At 48.8% G+C, this 22,111-nt stretch overlaps 1 protein-coding gene across 8 annotated transcripts in view; it reads left to right on the top strand.

Annotated features, from left to right (window-relative positions):
• POLA2 (DNA polymerase alpha 2, accessory subunit) overlaps positions 1-21,782 on the top strand; it is a 39,611-nt gene extending 17,829 nt beyond the window's left edge. For 3 of the 8 annotated variants that reach the window (XM_074013216.1, XM_015434472.3, XM_074013217.1), the window contains 13 exons: positions 534-727; positions 1,977-2,065; positions 3,431-3,586; positions 4,423-4,485; positions 5,549-5,591; positions 10,691-10,815; positions 12,640-12,678; positions 13,722-13,795; positions 18,032-18,140; positions 18,435-18,541; positions 19,409-19,468; positions 19,732-19,858; positions 21,288-21,782. In XM_074013216.1, coding sequence (XP_073869317.1) covers positions 697-727; positions 1,977-2,065; positions 3,431-3,586; positions 4,423-4,485; positions 5,549-5,591; positions 10,691-10,815; positions 12,640-12,678; positions 13,722-13,795; positions 18,032-18,140; positions 18,435-18,541; positions 19,409-19,468; positions 19,732-19,858; positions 21,288-21,437 — 1,173 coding nt within the window. In that variant the 5' untranslated portion in view covers positions 534-696 and the 3' untranslated portion in view covers positions 21,438-21,782. The remainder of the gene's footprint in view (positions 1-533; positions 728-1,976; positions 2,066-3,430; positions 3,587-4,422; positions 4,486-5,548; positions 5,592-10,690; positions 10,816-12,639; positions 12,679-13,721; positions 13,796-18,031; positions 18,141-18,434; positions 18,542-19,408; positions 19,469-19,731; positions 19,859-21,287) is intronic. The other 5 variants (XM_074013219.1, XM_074013220.1, XM_045372127.2 and 2 more) reach the window with 2 other exon arrangements.
• The last annotated feature ends 329 nt before the right edge of the window (positions 21,783-22,111 follow it).

The raw sequence follows: 22,111 nt of genomic DNA, 5'->3' as shown, positions 1-22,111 counted from the left end.
GACTGTTAATTCATTACTTCTCCACCTCTATAGACACTGGGGAAAGTTGATTAATTTTAACTTCATTTTATTGTTGTTTCTACTTTGAACCATATTGTGAGTTTTTATATATGCTCAGCAAGTTTTGGCTTATCCACAGTTGCAGGCTCAGATGATGTTCCAATAAATGCTAAAAATTCATAAGAAGAGAAAAATGGAACTTAAAATTTGCCTTTTAATCAATTCAGGATCTGGGGTTTTTTTTGCCTTGCTTAGTTTTAATGCCAAGAGAACGACAACCTTTTAAAATACGTTTCTGTCTCTAAACTTCTTTAAAAATGTTTGGTATTCCTCAGCCTGGTATTCCTCAACCCTTCATTCCTGAAATTCCTTAAAGGTCTGGGTATGTCCAACCCCGTTAAACTGATTCGATTTATAAACTATGAGGCCACCTTCCTTTTCTCTAGTCCCCATTTCCAAAGATAACCTCATGTTATTCCTCTCTCCCTTTAGATATGAACACAGTAATATTAATCCTTTTTGCTTCCAATTAGTGCTACTCCCTCCCAGAAATACAACTCAAGAAGTAACCGAGGAGAAGTGGTTACCTCCTTCGGCTCAGCACAGGGAGTGTCTTGGTCTGGGAGAGGAGGAGCTGGAAACATCAGCCTGAAGGTCTTGGGGTGTCCAGAGGTACTAACAGGGAGCTACAAATCCATGTTTCAGAAGCTCCCAGACATTCGAGAAGGTGATTGTTTTTCCCTTTGAAATTCTGGTGGATATAAAACCACCTGGAAGGGTCTAGAGTAACAAAGCTTCAGCTATGCTGGTAGAACAAGTTCCAAGGTTGCCTTTGAATATATGAGTTGGTAATGTCTTCATGGAATCCCTAGTAGTGGAGGGACACTGGCAATACTATCAGTGATTGCCCCAAGTTACTTCACTTGGCTAAAAAGCACATAACCATTCCCAGCAGCAAAAACTCGAACGATGTAAAGGAATTCAACTTAAAGATATTCATGGCTCCTTCCTTAGAAGCCTTCTTCGGCCGGGCGCGGTGGCTCAAGCCTGTAATCCCAGCACTTTGGGAGGCCGAGACAGGCGGATCACAAGGTCAGGAGATCGAGACCATCCTGGCTAACACGGTGAAACCCCGTCTCTACTAAAAAATACAAAAAACTAGCCGGGCGAGGTGGCGGGCGCCTGTAGTCCCAGCTACTCGGGAGGCTGAGGCAGGAGAATGGCGTAAACCCGGGAGGCGGAGCTTGCAGTGAGCTGAGATCCGGCCACTGCACCCCAGCCTGGGCGACAGAGCAAGACTCCGTCTCAAAAAAAAAAAAAAAAGAAGCCTTCTTCAGGTTGGCCTTGACTTGCCTAAAACCTCAATGAGGACTTGAGTAAAGGGCAGACTTGGGGATGGGGTGGGGTTCATGCCGATTCCCTGGAATTGTGCTGTGGGGTCTCCTGTGGCCAGATGGAAGGCCAGGTTCAGCAACCAAATATCGGAAGATTGGCAAGGATTTTAGAAGGTTTAAACTGGCCAGATGTCCAGGCACCCTTCCTGCTTCTATAAAATGACTGACTTTAAGCTGGGCGCGGTGGCTCAAGGCTGTAATCCCAGCACTTTGGGAGGCCGAGACGGGTGGATCACGAGGTCAGGAGATCGAGACCATCCTGGCTAACACGGTGAAACCCCGTCTCTACTAAAAATACAAAAAACTAGCCGGGCGAGGTGGCGGGCGTCTGTAGTCCCAGCTACTCGGGAGGCTGAGGCAGGAGAATGGCGTGAACCCGGGAGGCGGAGCTTGCAGTGAGCTGAGATCAGGCCACTGCACTCCAGCCTGGGTGACAGAGCGAGACTCCGTCTCAAAAAAATAAAAAAAATAAAAAATAAAAAAAATGACTGACTTTAATATTTTACAATGTGCTGTATTTTCTCTTCTTGGCAAGTGAAATGTCTTAACATAGTATTTTTTTTTCCACTTCTGGGATTGCAGTTCTGACATGTAAGATAGAAGAACTCGGCAGCGAACTCAAGGAACATTATAAGATTGAAGCTTTCACTCCTTTGCTAGCCCCAGCACAGGTAAGAGTTGTTCTAATAGTTCTCACTAATTAATATTACATTTTTTAATCGATGACCAAGAGCCATCCTTCTTGCTTCCTTTTTCACTTCTTGTCTGTGTTCTAGTTTGAACATCTATCTTGGTTGAATTTGGGAAAATAGGCCCTTCTGAAGAAAGATTTGTAAGTGCTGTCTGGTTTTGTGGCCAGAGAGTGATTTTCTTCCCACTTGGATTAGAGTCTTGCACATAAGCAGAGACTGAAGGCCTTGTTTCCCTTGGTGGTGAGTCAGGTAGCTCCCTGGGGATTTCCCACAAGTAGAAGCATTCATATATCGAGATAAAAGGACAGCAGCGAGGGTGGGGTTTTCAGAATCTTGTTCTCTGGACAATGACTCACAGTCTCTCCCCTTGTTTGGTCTCTTGTTATAGACAAACTGCTACCAATACTATCTTTATATCATAGTTTAATCTGGTGTATATACCAGTACTTTCTCTCTAGAATGTTTTCTAATTTAAGAGGAAATATATTCTAGAAGTTTCTTTAAAGTACCTTTGTCAATGTTTACATTCAAAGAATGACCAGTTGGGGAAGTGATGCAGAACTGTGTCATAGAAGGAAGTGTTGGAGGACTTGGAAGGAAATAATTGAGGGAAGGCAGGGAAGCACAATCACTGGGAAAGATGAGACTTCCTCTCTTTTCTCCCAAGAGTGGGAACAGAACAGACGAAGCCATAGGGACAGAGATTTTAGCTCAATTAATAAAGAACTTCCTGTTAGGAGGTTGTATGGTATGTGGCTAAGGATATGGCTCTAGAGCCAAATTTCTGGTCTCAAACCCAAGCTTCACCCACAGTTTGACCTTGACTAAATTATCTAACTTCTCTGTTGCTTGTTTTCCTCATCTGTAAAATGGGTACAATAATATCCACCTGATGGTTGTTGCAAGGATTAAATGAGTTAATATATATAAAATGCCTAAGAATACATTTTAGAATAGTGCATGGTATTTAGTAAGCTCAAGAAATGTTATCTATTATTAAGTAGTTATAGCTGTCCAAAGATGCAGTGTGCTGCCCTGGGATGGTGAGGACCAGGTGGGGTGGGCATCCAGGGGCAAGTTCCCCTACACTAGAGATGCTCACACTTAGGCATCCTCCTCGGAGGGCTCAAGTGCTGGGTTGGTGGGTGGACAAGATGCCCTTTCAGAGTTCTTCCATCCTGAGAGTCAGTGATGATGCTGTAGTCACCTCAGGGTCAAAGCAATGCCCTGCCAAAAAATGTATTTGTTGTTTGCAGTTTGTTTTGCTATTCATCCTATTGACTTCAGATTTTGAGCTCCTGCTCCAAAGACTGTCGTTCTTATGCTGTGACCTTCCTTTGGTAGGAGCCTGTCACTCTGCTGGGCCAGATTGGCTGTGATAGCAACGGGAAACTGAACAACAAGTCAGTGATTCTCGAGGGAGACCGGGAACATTCCTCGGGTGCTCAAATCTCAGTGGATTTATCTGAGCTTAAGGAATATTCTCTGTTTCCCGGACAGGTGAGATTGGAGGAGTTCCACCAGGATGCAGGTGCACTCTTTACTCCTGAAGAGTACGTGCTGTGCCATGTGCAGCTGCTCCTTAGTTCCTGTCTCTGCTGCCATGGGGTGTGGGTGGAGCACATGCCCCAGAGCAGACACCACTGTTGGGATTTCCATTTCCCCCATGCTCTGACCGAGGCTCTGGGACCCAACTGCCCAGCCTCAAATCCTAACTCCCCACTCCATGAGGTGCATACCTGTGGGCAAGGTACTTAACCATCTAAACCACAGTATCTTCACTCACAACATGGAAATAATAATTCTTACCTCATAGAATTGTTGTGAAAATTAGATCACGTATGTAGAGCATAATTATTATTACTAATGCAACGCCCTTAATTTGTTTTCTGCAAAAATGCCCTAAGTTTATGATTACAGATTAAAAGTAGTTGGACAATGCTTTTTTTTTTTTTTTTTTTTTTTGAGATGGAGTCTCGCTCTGTGCCCCAGGCTGGAGTGCAGTGGCGCAATTTCGGCTCACTGAAAGCTCTGCCTCCCAGGTTCACGCCATTCTCCTGCCTCAGCCTCCTGAGTAGCTGGGACTACAGGCGCCCACCACTGCACCCGGCTAATTTTTTGTATTTTTAGTAGAGACGGGGTTTCACCGTGTTAGCCAGAATGGTCTCGATCTCCTGACCTTGTGATCCGCCCGCCTCGGCCTCCCAAAGTGCTGGGATTACAGGCATGAGCCACCGCGCCCGGCCTGGACAATGCTTTTAACTGCCTCAAAATAATGTATTCCAGACCTCGTTGATCTCCACTGCTTAGCAATCCTGTTTGTTTTTGTCTTTCAGGTTGTAATTATGGAAGGAATCAACACCACTGGTAGGAAACTTGTTGCCACCAAACTCTATGAGGTACACAGCGTACCCCCACTTGCCTCTTGGTTTGCTTCAGGCAAAGTGTGTCTGGAAGCTGTCTGTTCTAGAAACTGGTCCTTTTTAGGAGCCCATTTATTTGTTAGTCAGTTCTCCATCTGTAAGTGGAAATCTACCCCTGGGCCAGGGGTCAGCAAACTCTTTCTGTAAAGGGCCAGACAGTAATTCTTTTAGACTTTGTAGCTACATGGTCTCTGTCACAATGACTCAACTCTGCCTTTGTCTACAAAAGCAGCCACAGAGAACTCTTAAACAGATGACTGTGGCTGTGTTCCAATAAAACTTTATTTAAATAGTGGGCTAGAGCCAGATTTGGCCCAGAGGCCATAAGCTGACCTATCCCTGCTCTAGGCAACAATCCTCCAGAGATTTTCATAGAATGCCAGGAAAAGTAGCAAGACACCCTCCCATTCTTGCCTAGAAGTACACTGATACTTTAGGTACCTGTTTTGCTCCCACTTGTCGCTGGGTGTTTTATGACAATTGAGTAGTGACCTCCGATTACCTGGGTTTCTTCGCCCTCTGAGCAGTATAGAAAAATGGCAGGTCCTGGCCGGGTGCGGTAACTCACGCCTGTAATCCCAGCACTTTGGGAGGCCAAGGTGGGTGGATCACAAGGTCAGGAAATCGAGACCATCCTGGCTAACACAATGAAACCCCATCTCTACTAAAAATATAAAAAATTAGCCAGGCGTGGCGGCGTGTGCCTGTAGTCCCAGCTACTCGGGAGGCTGAGGCAGGAGAATGGCATGAACCCGGGAGGCAGAGCTTGCAGTGAGCCAAAATGGCACCACTGCACTCCAGCCTGGGTGACAGAGGGAGACTCCATCTCAAAAAAAAAGAAAAGGAAAGAAAGAAAAGAAAAATGGCAGGTCCCATCAGATCTAAGGAGCAAGACAGAGGCACATCCTTCCCCTGCCCTCGCTCCTCCTCACTGTCCTCCCATCACACCTACATCACCCCCCAACCCGGTGCCCTCCCCTTTCCTTACCAAGGTGATGCCTGGCGCAAGACCTTACTTGAGCTTTTCACTTGTTTTTAGGGTGTGCCACTTCCATTTTATCAGCCCACTGAAGAGGATGGAGGTGAGTTTCAGTTCAAATACTGTTTTTGCAAACAGTGAGGGTGGTAGACATGAGTCCAGGAGTGCAGTTTCCCGAGCCCAAGAAAGCTGCAGAAGCTGCTGAAGAGCAATGTGACCAAGCGGTGAGGGTACCACCATCAGTGAGTTCGTAGGTTTTTTGTCACAAGACCCCTGATCTGAGCCCAGTGAGCGTTGGTCGTGCTGTCACCTGAATTCTGCCTACATGAAGCATGTTGTGTTTTTTTTTTTTTTTTTTGAGACGGAGTCTCGCTCTGCCACCCAGGCTGGAGTGCAGTGGCCGGATCTCAGCTCACTGCAAGCTCCGCCTCCCGGGTTCACGCCATTCTCCTGCCTCAGCCTCCCGAGTAGCTGGGACTACAGGCACCCGCCACCTCGCCCGGCTAGTTTTTTGTAGTTTTTAGTAGAGACGGGGTTTCACAGTGTCAGCCAGGATGGTCTCGATCTCCTGACCTCGTGATCCGCCCGTCTCGGCCTCCCAAAGTGCTGGGATTACAGGCTTGAGCCACCGCGCCCGGCCGAAGCATGTTATTTAAAGACTAATGTCTAACAGGTATTTTTGAAGGTTGCCTTGGAAAGGAAAAAGATGTACAATTTCAAGAAGAATTTCTTTACATGCAGTGTGGGCCAGATGCAGTGGCTCACACCTGTATTCCCAACACTTTGGGGGGCCAAGGTGGGAGGATCACCTGAGGCCAGGAGTTGGAGACTAGCCTGGGCAATATAGGGAGACCCTGTCTCTACTAAAAATTATAAAATTTAGCTGGGCTGGTGGTGCGTACCTGTAGTCCTAGCTAATCAGAGGCTGAAACAGGAGAATTGCCTAAGCCCAGGAGTTCAAGGTTGCAGTGAGCTATGGTAACACCACTGCACTCCAGCCTGGGTGACAGAGCAAGACTGGCTCTTAAAAAAAAATTAGAATTAATTAATTTTTTGAAAATGTAATGTGGCATCCTGGATTGAATCCTTGAAGAGAAAGGGAACATCAGTGGAACAACTAGCAACGTCTGAGTAAAGCCAGGAATTTGCTTTTTTATTTTTCTGGCTCTAACACTCAACCTCGAAAATCCAGGAATTTGGTTACCAGTGATATACCAGCATTAATGCCTTAATTTTGACAAACGTTCATGGTTACCTAACATGTTAAGATTGGGGGCCCTCTGGTGAAAGACACACAGGAACTCTGTACTATCTTTGTAACTTTTCTACAATTCTAAATTTGTTCTAAAGTGAAAACTTAAAAATAATTTCTTTTGGCCGGGCGCGGTGGCTCAAGCCTATAATCCCAGCACTTTGGGAGGCCGAGACGGGCGGATCACGAGGTCAGGAGATCGAGACCATCCTGGCTAACACGGTGAAACCCCATCTCTACTAAAAAATACAAAAAACTAGCCGGGCGAGGTGGCGGGCGCCTGTAGTCCCAGCTACTCGGGAGACTGAGGCAGGAGAATGGCGTGAACCCGGGAGGCGGAGCTTGCAGTGAGCTGAGATCCGGCCACTGCACTCCAGCCTGGGCGACAGAGCGAGACTCCGTCTCAAAAAAAAAAAAAAAAAAAAAAAAAAAAAAAAATAATTTCTTTTTTTTCTTTTTGGTTTTTTTTTTTTTTTTTGAAATGGAGTCTCGCTCTGTCCCCCAGGCTGGAGTGCAGTGGCAAGATCTCGGCTCACTGCAAGCTCTGCCTCCTGGGTTCAAGCGATTCTCCTGCCTTAGCCTCCCAAGTAGCTGGGATTACAGGTATGTGCCACCACGCCTGGCTAATTTTGCATTTTTAGTAGAGATAGGGTTTCTCCATGTTGGTCAGGCTGGTCTCAAACTCCCAAACTCAGGTGATCTGCCCACCTTGGCCTCCCAAAGTGCTGGGATTACAGGCATAAGTTACCACACCCAACTCTCAAGGCATGCTTGTAAGCACAGTGGAGCACTGTTCAGGATTAGCAACCAGATCACTGACACTAGCATGTTGTCAACACCCCATGCATGTAACAGTGGCCAGAGCCATTCTTGGAGATGACCTAGAATCAGGAGTGAAATTTAGGACTCTGTTATATTGCACATTTTATCAGAAAATACAAGTTTGGCCGGGCGTGGTGGCTCACGCTGGGGCAGGAGGATTGCTTGACCACAGGAGTTTGAGACCAGCCTGGGCAACATGGTGGAACCTCGTGTCTACAAAAAGTACAAAAAATTAGGCCGGGCGCGGTGGTTCACGCCTGTAATCTCACCACTTTGGGAGGCCGACGTGGGCGGATGACTAGGTCAGGAGATAGAGACCATTCTGGCCAACAAGCTGAAACCCCATCTCTACTAAAAATACAAAAATTAGCTGGGCGTGGCAGCGTGTGCCTATAATCCCAGCTACTCAGGAGGCTGAGACAGGAGAATCACTTGAACCTGGGAGGTAGAGGTTACAGTGAGTGGAGATCGCCACTGAACTCCAGCCTGGCGACAGAGCTAGATTCTGTCTCAAAAAAAAAAAAAAAAAAAAAGGGCCGGGCGCAGTGGCTCAAGCCTGTAATCCCAGCACTTTGGGAGGCCGAGACGGGTGGATCACAAGGTCAGGAGATCGAGACCATCCTGGCTAACACAGTGAAACCCCGTCTCTACTAAAAAATACAAAAAACTAGCCGGGCGAGCTGGCAGGCGCCTGTGGTCCCAGCTACTCGGGAGGCTGAGGCAGGAGAATGGCATGAACCCAGGAGGCGGAGCTTGCAGTGAGCTGAGATCAGGCCACTGCACTCCAGCCTGGGCGACAGAGCGAGACTCCGTCTCAAAAAAAAAAAAAAAAAAAAAAAAAAATCAGCTGGGTGTGGGCATGGTGGCATGTGCCTATAGTCCCAGCAACTCGGAAGGCTAAGGTGGGAGGATCACTCTCCTGAGTCCAGGAGGTCAAGGCTGCCTTGAGCCATGATCATACCACCACTGCACTCCAGCCTAGGAGTCAGAGTGAGACCCTATCTCAAAAAAGAAAAAAAGAAAATACAAATTTATAGGGGCAAGGGTGGCATGCTGGTATTAGGTCAACTTCAGGTAATGAAATCAACCTGGCTGAGATACCAGGAGCCTGAGCTGTGTACCAGGGAAGCCTTTGGAAACAGTTTAACAGGTTGTTAATGAACTTTTGTATAAGGAATTAAACGAGGCACTCATGGAGATACAGAATAAGACATGGCCCTCGCCCTCCAGAGACTCACTGCTTACACTGGGGCTCACATCTCCTGTAGGCTTCTCAGAGCCAAACTTAACTTTGTCCCTACCCCACCACCACATGAAACCTACTCTTCCCCTTGAATGCTTTGTCAGTTCATGGTATTACTACTATGATAGACTCAATTATAGCCCCAGGAATCCCTGGAACCTGTGAATATTTTAACTTTTGTCATAAAGGAGACTTTGCCCGTGTGATTAAGTTAAGGCTGTTGAGATGGGGGATTAGCCTGGATTATCCAGGTGGGCCCACTGTAATCACAAGGGTCCTTATAAGAGGAATGGCAAGAGAATCAGAGTCAGAGCTTGGAAATGTTAGGCTGCTGTGATTTGAGGAAGCCAAAGGAAAAATTTTATTTCAAAATAGAGAAATCTTAGGCTTCTGGCTTTGCCGCTGAAGGTGGGGCCGTGAACCAGGGAATGCAGGTGGCCTCTGGAAGCTGGGAAAGGCAAGGAAATGGATTCTTCTCTAAAACCTCCAGACAGGAGGAACTCAGCCCTGCCCACACCTTCAGTTTAGGATTTTTGACCTCTGGAACTGTAATATAATAAATTCGTAGGCTTTTTTTTGAGACAGAGTCTCACTGGAGTGCAGTGGGCATGAGCTGTGATCACAGCTCACTGCAGCCTCAACCTCCCGGGCTCAAGCAATCCTCCCACTTCGGCCTCCCAAGTAGCTAGGACTGTAGGCTCAGGAGGTACGCACCACCCTGTCCAGCTAATTTTTGTATTTTTTGTGGAAACAGGGTTTCACCATGTTGCCCAGGTTGGTCTCAACCTCCTGAGCTGAAGGTGTCCTCCCGCCTTAGCCTCTCAAAGTGCTGAAATTACAGGTGTTGTGCCGCCACACCCGGCCAAATTCGTGTTGTCTTAAGGCACTAAGTTTGTGAAAACTTTTTATAGCAACAATAGGAAACTAACACAACCGCATGTTAAGAAGCCTGGGATCTTTGGATTTTGTTGTTGTGAGCCACAGAAACTGACTCAGACTAACAAGAAAGCAGGAATTTATTAGGGGAGATCCAGGTAGCTCACAGACTGGACAAGTGGCTAGAAACCCAGGCTTGGAACCAGGATGAGAGCCCAGGAACTCTAGCATCCAGGTAGCAGGAATTCCCCAGCTGTCTCATCTGGGCACCTCGGCTGGAATAGGTTAGCTGTAATCTTTTTTCTCTCCTTGGATTGTTCACCTCAAGATTGCACACCCTGGGAGGAGAGTGTGAATGGCCTAAACTGGGTCATGTGCCTGCCCTTGGCTAGAGGAAGACAGAGCACCTGATTTACAGGCCCATGTAGACTGCGTTGTGGAGAGGAGGGCTGATTCTCCAAAAGGAAAGCAGCTGCTGTTAGGAAAAGGACAAAGCGTGATGGGTGGCCCCTGCACCCCGTCACCCGGGAGTCTCCCGTTCCAGTCTCCCGTTCCCCAGCCTGTCTTTCTGGGCTTTTCAGTACCCCATATTCTCCAGCCACACTGGACCACCAGACGTTTCCTAACACTGAGCACCCTCAGGTCTCAGTGCTGTCCTGTACCCTGCCTTGCCCTTGATCCCCCAAAATTCTCAAACGTGTTAGCAAATTCCACCTTGGTAAATTCTTTACTGACTGCCACTTTCCTCAAATCTTTCATGTGCGCTGCTTGTAAAGTTTCTAGTGCGTGTTCTAGGTATTTGTGTTCCTGCCTGTCTCTCTGTCTCTACCACCTAGTGGTGTGTTCTTAGAGGATGGACATGAGGTCTTCCTTACCTTGGGTCCCCAGAGTTGCACACATAAAGGACTCATTGAGTTGAATCCTGTGGCATTTCCCCTAATTGTCCTTTCTCCTCCCACCATTCTAATACTAGTCCTCTTCTAATCAAGACCTACAACCTCTGTCTTAGACTTTGAGCAAAGCATGGTCCTGGTTGCCTGTGGGCCATACACCACGTCTGACAGCATCACGTATGACCCCCTGCTCGACCTGATTGCTGTCATCAACCATGACCGGCCAGATGTCTGCATCCTGGTAAGAGGCACCAGTGCGAAAGCTGAGGAGTCAGCCTTGGAAAATGACTTTAATGCAGTTCTAAATTTTTAGGAAGCATGTCAGTCCTTCCTTTTGGAAAATACCTTTTCATTCTTAATCTACGTCTTTGGAGAGGTATACATGATCTATGGGCCTTTGCTAGTTTTAAAAGCCCAACTTTGGCTGGGCACAGTGGCTCACGCCTGTAATCCTAACACTTTGGGAGGCCGAGGTGTGTGGATCACTTGAGAGCAGGAGTTCTTTTTTTTTTTTTTTTTTTTTTTTGAGATGGAGTCTTGCTCTGTCACCCAGGCTGGGGTGCAGTGGCCGGATCTCAGCTCACTGCAAGCTCCACCTCCCGGGTTTACGCCATTCTCCTGCCTCAGCCTCCTGAGTAGCTGGGACTACAGGCGCCCGCCACCTCACCCGGCTAGTTTTTTGTATTTTTTAGTAGAGATGGGGTTTCACCGTGTTAGCCAGGATGGTCTCGATCTCCTGACCTCCTGACCCCGTCTCGGCCTCCCAAAGTGCTGGGATTACAGGCTTGAGCCACCGCGCCCGGCCCTTTTTTTTTTTTTTTTTTTTTTGAGACGGAGTCTCACTCTGTCGCCCAGGCTAGAGTGCAGTGGCCGGATCTCAGCTCACTGCAAGCTCCGCCTCCCGGGTTCACGCCATTCTCCTGCCTCAGCCTCCCGAGTAGCTGGGACTACAGGCGCCCGCCGCCTCGCCCGGCTAATTTTTTGTATTTTTTAGTAGAGATGGGGTTTCACCATGTTAGCCAGGATGGTCTTGATCTCCTGACCTCGTGATCCGCCCGTCTCGGCCTCCCAAAGTGCTGGGATTACAGGCTTGAGCCACCGCGCCCGGCCAAGAGCAGGAGTTCTAAGCCAGCCTGGCCAACATGGTGAAACCCCATCTCTACTAAAAATACAAAAAAAAAATTAGCTGGGTGTGGTGACAGGCGCCTGTAATCCCAGCTACTTGGGAGGCTGAGGCAGGAGAATTGCTTGATCCTGGGAGGCAGAGGTTGCAGTGAGCTGAGATTGCACCATTGCCCTCCAGCCTGGGCAACAGAGTGAGACTCCATCTCAAAAAATAAAAGGTCAACTTCTTTTTTCCCACCCTTTGTTGATTTTACAGTATTCTTACCTCTTTCTCATTACTCCAACTTCTGAACTAATCTCTTTTTAAAGCTCAAAATACTACTATTAGTATGGTGATCAATTTCCCTTGCTAGGTTTAGAAAGTCAGAAAAAAGCCCAGTGTGCTTTTTTTTTTTTTTTTTTTGAGACAGAGTCTCACTCTCACCTAGGCTGGAGTGTGGTGGCGCGATCTTGGCTCACTGCAGCCTCCACCTCCTGGGCTCAAGTGATCCTCCCCATCCTCCCTATCTCAATCTTCCGAATAGCTTGGACTACAGGCACACGCCACCATGCCCAACTAATTTTTGTATTTTTTTTGTAAAGAGAGGGTTTCACCATATTGCCCAGACTGGCCTTGAACTCCTGGGCTCAGGCAATCTGCGCACCTCGGCCTTCCAAAGTGCTAGGATTACAGGGATAAGCCCAGTGTTATAGTGGGCATTAGTAATGGTTATGGGGCCCTGGGAGCCTCCCTCCATCCGGGGCACACGTGCTTCTGCCTGTGAAATTGGCTTGGCGCCCCCGCCAGCCCATCTGCTAGCTGTCCCCAGGCTCTCCAGGCAGCCTTGGAGGGACAGATGGGCCCTCGGCAGAGGACTTCCAGAAGAGGTGATCCGAAGTCGTTCACAGACACAGGTGATTCTGATTTGTTCTTTTGGTGTCTTTGTTTCTCCCCTCGCAGTTTGGCCCTTTCCTGGATGCTAAGCATGAGCAGGTGGAGGTGAGTGGGCTGGGGTGGGAAGGGGTCCTGGGTACTTGCGTTCAGTCAGGCTCTCGCTTTTCTTTTCATTTTTTAATGTTTATCCCACTTTATCGCACATCTATAACAAACACATTAATTCCTGTGGCTAATCAGAAATCATTTTAGCAGGGCACTTTATTAATAAAGATCTGGAATCCGAGAGCTTCCTTTCACCAGAATACAAGGCTGTCTGGAAGCTGGGGGAGGGACATGTAAATATATCAGTCCTAATGTTCCTTTGTTTGTGATGCCTGGTGCTAAGGCACAAGAGCACTAGCACAAATGCAGGTGTCTGGCAGTCACAGGCTGCCCTGTGAAAGAACCTATCCTGGCCAATACCCCGAGCTTATAACTCATCTTGCTGTCCTTTGCATAAAACACAAATGGGGCCGGGCGCGGTGGCTCAAGCCTGTAATCCCAGCACTTTGGGAGGCCGAGACGGGCGGATCACGAGGTCAGGAGATCAAGACCATCCTGGCTAACACGGTGAAACCCCGTCTCTACTAAAAATACAAAAAACTAGCCCGGCGAGGTGGCAGGCGCCTGTAGTCCCAGCTACTCGGGAGGCTGAGGCAGGAGAATGGCGTAAACCCAGGAGGCAGAGCTTGCAGTGAGCTGAGATCTGGCCACTGCACTCCAGCCTGGGCGACAGAGCGAGACTCCGCCTCAAAAAAAAAAAAAAAAAAAAACACAAATGGTCCTTCCTGGGACATCTCCATGGCTGAGGTCTGGGACCTCTGATCCTTTGTCTCACAATACTTTACCTTCCACGGAAAATATTTCAAAGCACTCTTTCTTCCTTGTAGTCTCTCCCACACTGCATTCAAGAGAGTTAATTCCCACATCTCCCCTCCTGCCTTCAACTAGACTTAGCTCCTTAAGAAAAATACCCCATCTTTCTCATCTTTGCGTCTCCTTCAGCTCCCAGCCCAACAGCTGACATCTATGGGTCACCTAACAATGTTAAGTGAGTAAACACCAAATATCTGCTGTCTAAATTTATCTCCTTTCCTTTCTTGCAGAACTGTCTACTGACAAGTCCGTTTGAAGACATTTTCAAGCAGTGTCTACGTACAATTATTGAAGGCACAAGAAGGTCAGATTTCAAAATACTGGACAGAACCTTAAGCTTCCTAGGTTTCTCCAGAGCTTCCCATTAAGAAACTGAAACCATTTAAAAGTCATGGCAGCGCCAGGCTTAGTGGATCCACATCTGTAATCCCAGCACTTTGGGAGGCCGAGGCAGGCGCATCACCTGAGGTCAGGAGTTTGGGACCAGCCTAGCCAACATGGTAAAACCCTATCTGTACTAAAAATACAAAATTAGCCAGGCATGGTGGTGGGCACCTGTAATGTCAGCTACTGGGGAGGCTGAGGCAGGAGAATCACTTGAACCCGGGAGGCAGAGGTTACAGTGAGCCAAGATTGTGCCATTACACTCCAGCCTAGGCAAAAAGAGCAAAACTCCATCTCAAAAAAAAAAAAAAAAAAGCTGGGCCTGGTGGCTCACGTACTCTGGAAGGCCAAGGGGGGTGGATCACCTGAGGTCAGGAGTTCAAGACCAGCCTGACCAACATGGTGAAACCCCATCTCTACTAAAAATACAAAATGAGCTGGGCGTGGTGGCACATTCCTGTAATCCCGACTACTGGGGAGGCTGAGGCAGGCGAATCACTTGAACCCAGGAGGCAGAGGTTGCCGTGAGCCGAGATCGTACCACTGCACTCCAGCCTGGGCAACAAAAACAAAACTCCTTTTCCAAAAAAAAAAAAAAAAATCATGGCAGTTCCTATTCTTTTCTTCCTTTTGCACTACTGAGATCAGTTAGAACCCTTGACCTTCAAGTGCAAGTTAAGAGGCATCTCTGTAAAACACAAAGATAAACATACTTGGCCGGGCGCGGTGGCTCAAGCCTGTAATCCCAGCACTTTGGGAGGCCGAGGCGGGCGGATCACAAGGTCAGGAGATCGAGACCACAGTGAAACCCCGTCTCTACTAAAAATACAAAAAAATTAGCCGGGTGCGGTGGCGGGCGCCTGTAGTCCCAGCTACTCAGGAGGCTGAGGCAGCAGGGTGCGTGGGATGCCGCCAGTGGCTACAGCTGGTGGTGACAGACACTCTCGGTGAGGGTGGGGCCTTGAATCCTTGCCACAGACCAAACAGAAGGAACTGTGAGAGGTCACAGCAGAGATGAGAGAGCTGTGCAGTTCTCATTTGAGAGGAAAGTCACTGTTCCAGGAAGAGGCTAAAGCCGAGAGTGGAAAGTTATTCGGAAATCTGACATCCTCCATTCCTGTCATTCCTGTCCCTTTCCCCCAGTGCCAGTGTTTGAAAGAAGCTGGTATAGGTGGTAGATCTCCTCATGAGATCTGCATGCCTGTAGCTGAGCTAATAAAATAGAAATGTTCCTGAGGCTAAGTGTTTAAAGACGAGTCTGTCACAAAGGTGGTTTTTAAAATAAGATGTCTAACTTTCCGCCTTTTAGCCATGAGAACTGATCCCAGAGTCAATAAGTTGTAACACTACCTTCTTGTACCGGCAGTGTGGGCCAGGATGGTAGATGGCACAGCTGGAATAAAGAACATCCCCCAACTCCCAGAATCAGAGATGTGGGTTGTGCCAGTGACAACCATGGCTGGTTCTGCCCTTTCCTCCCTCCCTCCCTCAAATGAAGGTGATGCAGGTGCCTTCCCTCTTCCCCAGATTTGCTGTGATCTTGGTCAAGTTCATCAGGCCTGGAGAGTGGTTAGAACTCCTCAGGAGATAGGCCCCCAAAACACAGGAGCAGGGCTGTGTTCTCCTTTTGTCAGCCCTTGGGGACAGGCAGGGACTGTGTCGTAGTGCCCTAACACTGGCTGGGTGCTTTCAGTTTGAGGTTGGGTTCTGTTTTTGGTTCCTTACCCCATGTGGTATTGTCAGCAGTGATAGAAATAAAGCACAGATAAGGCATTGTTATACTGGGGATGAGAACCCAGCACCACCAGGCACTTTCATCTGTGGCCAGTGTGTGCCACGAGGCAGGGGGAGCTGCCCCACCCTTCTAGAAACAGTATATAAACAGTTCTTGGGCAGAGAATTTCTTTGTATTTCTGAGAGGTCAGAAATGCAGAGCATTAAGCTGAGTCATCATGTAAAAGCCAGAGCCAGGCTAAGCGCAGGGGCTCACGCCTGTAATCCCAGCACTTTGGGAGACTGAGGCAGACAGATCACGTGAGGTCAGGAGTTCGAGACCAACCTGGCCAATATGGCAAAACCCCATCTCTACTAAAAATACAAAAATTAGCCAGGCGTGGCGGTGGGTGCTTGGGAGCTACTCGGGAGGCTGAGGCAGAATTGCTTGAACCCAGGAAGTGGAGGTTGCAATGAGCCGAGATTGCACCACTGCACTCCAGCCTGGGTGACAGAGCAAGACTCCATCTCAAAAAAAAAAGAAAAAAAAAAAAAGAGCCAGTGAGAAAGCACCTCAGAGGAAGCAAGCAGAGCCCGCGGTTCTCATCCTGTTTGCGGGAGCAGCTGGAGGACCCTCCCCCTGTGACGTATGAGGTTGTGCAATGCTGAGCATAGTTGGGATTTTTTTCTGATCCCTCCTTCTATAGCCGGTTTCTAACCATGAGCAGGAAGGCTATTTCTTCCTTAACTATTGCCCTTCCAAAGCCTGCTGAAACAGGGCAGTTTTGTCCCTTGAGAGCAGCCAGCTGCACCTCAGTTCATTGTGTTCATCACAGATGTCAAGCCCTTGAGATGTGGAGCACAGATTGTCCCATTCAAGTTACCCTGTGGCTTGTTTACCAGAACCTGGCACCCAAATGGTGGACTGGATCATCCTAGTGAGCTTTTCAGTGTCAAAGGAACAATAATGAATATGTAAACACCTTTGGTCTCAGGATTCTGATTTTCTGTTGTAGAAGTCTCAGTTAGCACTCTGAGAGGACACCACAGTGATAAGGGTGACAGCTGTCACCAGCACCTTTATCACATGTCAAAGTGTACGTATGCCTGAGAAGTCCACACATTTTAAGCAGGAGACGGAGATGGAAGTGAGAGCCATTGGTGGATTTTAAACATGCCTGCAAAGTAACACTTTATGCCTATTTGATTTATAAATGGCCCCTCTGCCAAGGTCAGCAAAGGGAACCAAGGAAACGGGACTTTCTTTCTCTTTTGTATGGCTGGGAAAAATAAATAGTTGGCCCCCAGAGTTACAACTTTCTTCTTCACTTGCATGTTGTAACCCTAGAGATTCTCCTGCTCCATCAAAGGAAACATCTGCTATCATCTGTGCTTTTACTGTTGCTGTTAAATATTTCTTTCATTTTTGCAAGATAGCCTGCTGAGAAATAGAAACTCAGGGCATTACTTCCATGTGTGAGAGGGGAGGGATGCGATGGCTCAGGGAGAGGCCGCTTGGGCTTTTCCGCCTCCCGCTGGAAATGTCTGTGTCTTGATTGTCCAGTAATTATGGCCCAGTGTTCAGTCAGTCAGAGGGTTTCAGCTGGATCTTCTAAATACGAAGGCAGGCCAGGCGTGGTGGCTGACGCGTGTAATCCCAATGCTTTGGGAGGCCAAGGTGGGTGGATCACTTGAGGCCAGGAGTTCAAGACCAGCTTGGCCAACCCTGTCTCTACTAAAAATACAAAATTAGCTGGGTGTGGTGGTGTGCACCTGTAGTTCCAGCTACTCGGGAGGCTGAGATACAGGTATCACTTGAACCCAGGAAATGTAGGTTGCAGTGAGCCCACATCATGCCACTGCAGTCTGGCCTGGGTGACAGAGTGAGGCTCTGTCTCAAAAAGAAAACAAAAAAACGGCAGTCTCAGGGTCTTTTTGGTATACTGCCTTCTCTCTAGGAAAGATGCCGCAGCTCCGTGCACTCTGCCAAGGTGTGGCAGGGACACTGTTTAATGCCTGCAAGCTACACTTGCTTAGAAGGTGTAATGAGTCCAAGCTGTGGTTTAAACTCTGGCTCTGAGGCTGTGATTTTTTATTCGCATCCTTATCTTTCTAGATTTTCTAGATCTCCATTTCTTTGCCCCTTTTTCTGCCAAACAATAGTCTCCATCCTCTTGGGAGAAAGCCACACAGAGCAACAAGAAAGTGTCCCAGGCAATCGAAGCCTGTCCAGATGGATGGGTGTGAAGTAGAACAAATTGTCCTTCACTCCCAGTGTCCCATGGGAAACAGCGTCTCTGTTCATAACAGAGTGCAATTCTGAGCTGCCTGCCTGGAAGTGGGCTCTGCCTCCAGCCCTGAGGCATCCTGCCTGTTGCGCAGCTGTTCTAACTCAACCGCACTCACTTTTCTCCCTCTTCTGTTTGTTCTTTTGCCATACTAGCTCCGGCTCCCACCTTGTCTTTGTCCCATCGTTGAGAGATGTGCACCATGAGCCTGTGTACCCCCAGCCACCTTTCAGCTACTCCGATCTGTCTCGAGAGGACAAAAAGGTAGCAGTACCCACTCCTTGACCAGCAGGCAGCCAGAATCCAGCATGCCTCTGCCACTGGCTCTGGCCCTGGCCCTGAAGGGGAGGGTGGAGAGGCCTCTTTAGAGCATGCATACAACCTGAATCTTAAACTCTTTTTTTTTTTTAAACAAGCAAATGTGTCTATAAGTTTGATGTATGTTGGTTTGGTCCTCTTTTCCGTGGTCTCCCCAGCCCTCAGACAACCCCCACTTTCATGGGAAGATGTTTCTAGCTTTGGCGTACAAATATTTGTTCCAATCTGTTCTCATTTTAGCAAGTACAGTTTGTGTCCGAGCCCTGCAGCCTGTCCATAAATGGAGTGATCTTTGGCCTGACGTCTACGGATCTGCTGTTCCACCTGGGGGCCGAGGAGATCAGTAGGTAAGAAGTATGTTCCAGGCCCCAAGCAAGATGACTGGCTTTCTGGTCCCAGCCCTTTCTGCAGCCAAGAAAATCAAGGGGATGCTTGACAGTCTTGACCAGAGAGTCCTGAAAGCAGCAAGCTGTGCCCGACCCTCTGGCCATCTGAGTACCCAAGGGGAGGGGTTGGTTGGATGCATTAGTTTCTGTTACCACCTCTCTAAACTGCATTTGAGACCCCAAAGAACCACGTCCATTCTGTCTTTGCACTTAAAGGCATCGAAATTCATCTACATTTTCTTTTCTGCTCCTGTTTTTTTCATTTCCCAAATTTGTGACCTGAAAACAAATGTGGACATCCTGTTTGTGGAGGATAAACTGGGAATTTTCTCTGAAGGGCTTTCTTCATTACTAGTACAACATCCAGCTCTGCAGATAATCAGGCCCTGCCAAATTTGTTGAATTGATGTTGGGCAGCTCCGTTCTGCCGTCATCCTTGATGGGAAGGGGCGTGTGAAGCGACTCTCGTGTGAAGCAAGACGGGTGTGGCTCCTTGGCTGAGGTTTGAGATCGAGTCAGCCTGGCTACACGCCCGCCTCACAATGGTGCCAACTTTGCATCCTCTTGCATAGCACGGTGCTGGCTAATGGCCCTCCTTGATCTTGATTACGAGGGATTCCTGTGCTTTCCCTTCTCAACCCGGTGTCCTATGTCCCTCCTCATGTGGGGACAGACCAAGCTCCTTGTGGGTGGGTCTTTAAACTTCCCCAGATGCATCCTCCTCTTGTCACTGGGCCTCTCTCTGGTTTATTAAATTCTCCGGTCCTCCCTGAAGAGAAATGGGCTGAAAAACAGGGTTCTGTGTTCGTGCTTTCTTTTCTTTCCCAGTTCTTCTGGAACTTCAGACAGATTCAGCCGAATACTCAAGCACATCCTGACCCAGAGAAGGTGAGCTTGCCGCTGGGACCCCTGACTGTGGAGAGAGTGCCTTGGGGTCATGAAGCTATGACAAGCATGACTATAAGAGCCTTCACCAGGCTACCAGCAGGGAACTTTACCCTGTGATGACAAGCCTGCATTCTGCCCCCACACACAGAGAAAAAGTCGGTCTGCGGACGCCAGCAGCACGGAAGCCAGTACCTAGGGGGACTCTGTCTGAGAAGGGGGCCCCCCAGTCTGCTACTGCTGACCATTTCTCTCTGTCTCTGTAGCTACTACCCGCTCTACCCACCCCAAGAAGACATGGCCATTGACTATGAGATGTTCTATGTCTACGCACAGCTGCCTGTCACCCCAGATGTCCTTATCATCCCGTCAGAGCTGAGATACTTCGTGAAGGTAGGTTTGAACTCTGCTTTTTCCCAGAAACACCAGAACCCAGTCTTTGACTTTCCCTTCTGGACCACCTGGCACTCACCCCTCATGGGTCTGCTGAGGGGGATGGGGCCTCTAGCACCCTGCCCTGTGGCCTTGTTTCTGTGGGGAGGTGGTGGGACCAGAAAACAAACAACTCTGTCAGTAAAATGCTTGAGTAAACAGTGTCCCCTCCTCCCTCCCCAAGAGAACAGGAGCCCAGGTGACTAGGAAGGCCCTCAACTGAGGGCTTTTACCAGGCCACATCAAGGTGACCTGGGGAAGATTTCAGTGTACACTTGCCTGTCCTGTGCCTCCCAAATTCTGATACGACCTCCAAGTGGGCTCAGCTGGGAATACCTTGAAGAAGCTATCAGGTCATTCTGATCTCTGCCACCCTTCACCCTGCCTGCCTTGGAGTTAGGTCCCTTACAGGGAATCTGCCCAGACCAGTCCCACTCTTGCCAAACAAGAGCTAGTTCAACCTCAAGGGGTTAAAAAAGGGAAAAAAAAAAAGTTTTTCACATGGGAAAGCAGTAAACAGCTAGATCAGGTTTGTCTCCAAGTTTGGGGGCTGATTATCATTCTGCCAAGTCACCTCATTCTTCTGTTTGAAATACTTAAAAGGAATTCAAAGCTTTCTAGTAACAAGTTAACATATGTGACGGAGGCTGGGTGCAGTGGTTGACAATTGTAATCCCAGCACTTTGGGAGGCCAAAGTGGATGGATCACCTGAGGTCAGGAGTCTGAGACCAGCCTGGCCAACATGGTAAAACCCCATCTCTACTACAAATACAAAAATTAGCCAGGCATGGTGGTGTGCACCTGTAATCCCAGCTACCTGGGAGGCTGAGGCAGGAGAATCGCTGGAACCCAGGAGGTGGAGGCTGCAGTGAGCTGAGATCTTGCCACTGCACTCCAGCCTGGGCAACAGAGAGAGACTCTGTCTCAAAAAAAAAAAAAAAAAGACTGAAAATGTGTCTGGTTGTCTGTCTTCATTTCCATTTTGTAAAACCCTCTTTGGGGTCCAGCCATCTGATGTCACTTCTTTTTTTTTGAGACGGAGTCTCGCTGTGTCTCCCAGGCTGGAGTGCAGTGGCGTGATCTCGGCTCACTGCAAGCTCCGCCTCCCGGGTTCACGCCATTCTCCCGCCTCAGCCTCCCAAGTAGCTGAGACTACAGGCGCCCGCCACCACGCCCGGCTAGTTTTTTGTATTTTTAGTAGAGACGGGGTTTCACCATGTTAGCCAGGATAGTCTCGATCTCCTGACCTCGTGATCCACCCGCCTCGGCCTCCCAAAGTGCTGGGATTACAGGCTTGAGCCACCGCGCCCGGCCTATGTCACTTCTTTTTCACATTGGTTCCCAGTTAGTTAAGGCCTCCAAACCTGTCTCCCCTTCTCTCCTCCCCAGGATGTCCTCGGCTGTGTCTGTGTGAACCCCGGGCGCCTTACCAAAGGGCAGGTGGGAGGCACCTTCGCCCGACTCTACCTCAGGAGGCCAGCGGTGGACGGAGTGGAGAGGCAGAGTCCGTGCGTTGCCGCGCAGGTCGTCAGGATCTGAGGCTTCTGTCCTCTGCTGTGTGGGCCCTTAAAGTCTTAGCCAAGAGCCAAGACGTAGCCCTGTGACAAGGTGAACAGTTGGGTAGGAAAGGAGAGAGGAGCCAGCCAGGGAGGGGCAGCTGCAGGGACCAGGCCCAGCAGGGAGGGCTCGTGCAGCCGGGCCTGCCTGTGAGTGGAGCCTCTCCTGGAAGGAGGCTGTTGCCTCTCAGTCCATGCTCCAGGTACAGAAGTAAGCCAGCTGTGGATCCCGCCCACTCAGAAAAGGCGAGAAGGCTTTGTGATTTTCTGCATGAATCAAACGCAGAAACAACTTTTGGAGAAATTAAATTCTGAGTGTGACTTCTGAGTTTGACCTTTCTTCTATTTTCTTTATCCTGGTAGTAGACAGAGAATGTTGCCTATTTGACCTATGACCAGAGAAGGCAGTGTCGGTCACACTGGGTTTCTGTCCAGCCCTAGTCTTGTCCAGTGGGTAACTCTCAGCCCCACCCCTCATCCCCCAAAGGCCCCAGCGACCTCTATGCTACAGAGGTGCACTGGGCGGGCCCTAGAGCTGGGCTGCAGAGCAAGCAGCTGGCCACATGCCTGGGCCTCCCTGCGCGGTTCCTCACATGCATGCTGTGGTCCCAGCCTGACCTCTCCATCTGGAGGGGGTGGCCTCGCCGGGCTGTTCCA

This window comes from Macaca fascicularis, chromosome 14, assembly GCF_037993035.2.
Source record: "Macaca fascicularis isolate 582-1 chromosome 14, T2T-MFA8v1.1".
NCBI classification, from domain to species: domain Eukaryota; kingdom Metazoa; phylum Chordata; class Mammalia; order Primates; family Cercopithecidae; genus Macaca; species Macaca fascicularis.
Note: the sequence above shows the minus strand (reverse complement) of the source record. Positions and strands in the feature narration are given on the sequence as shown.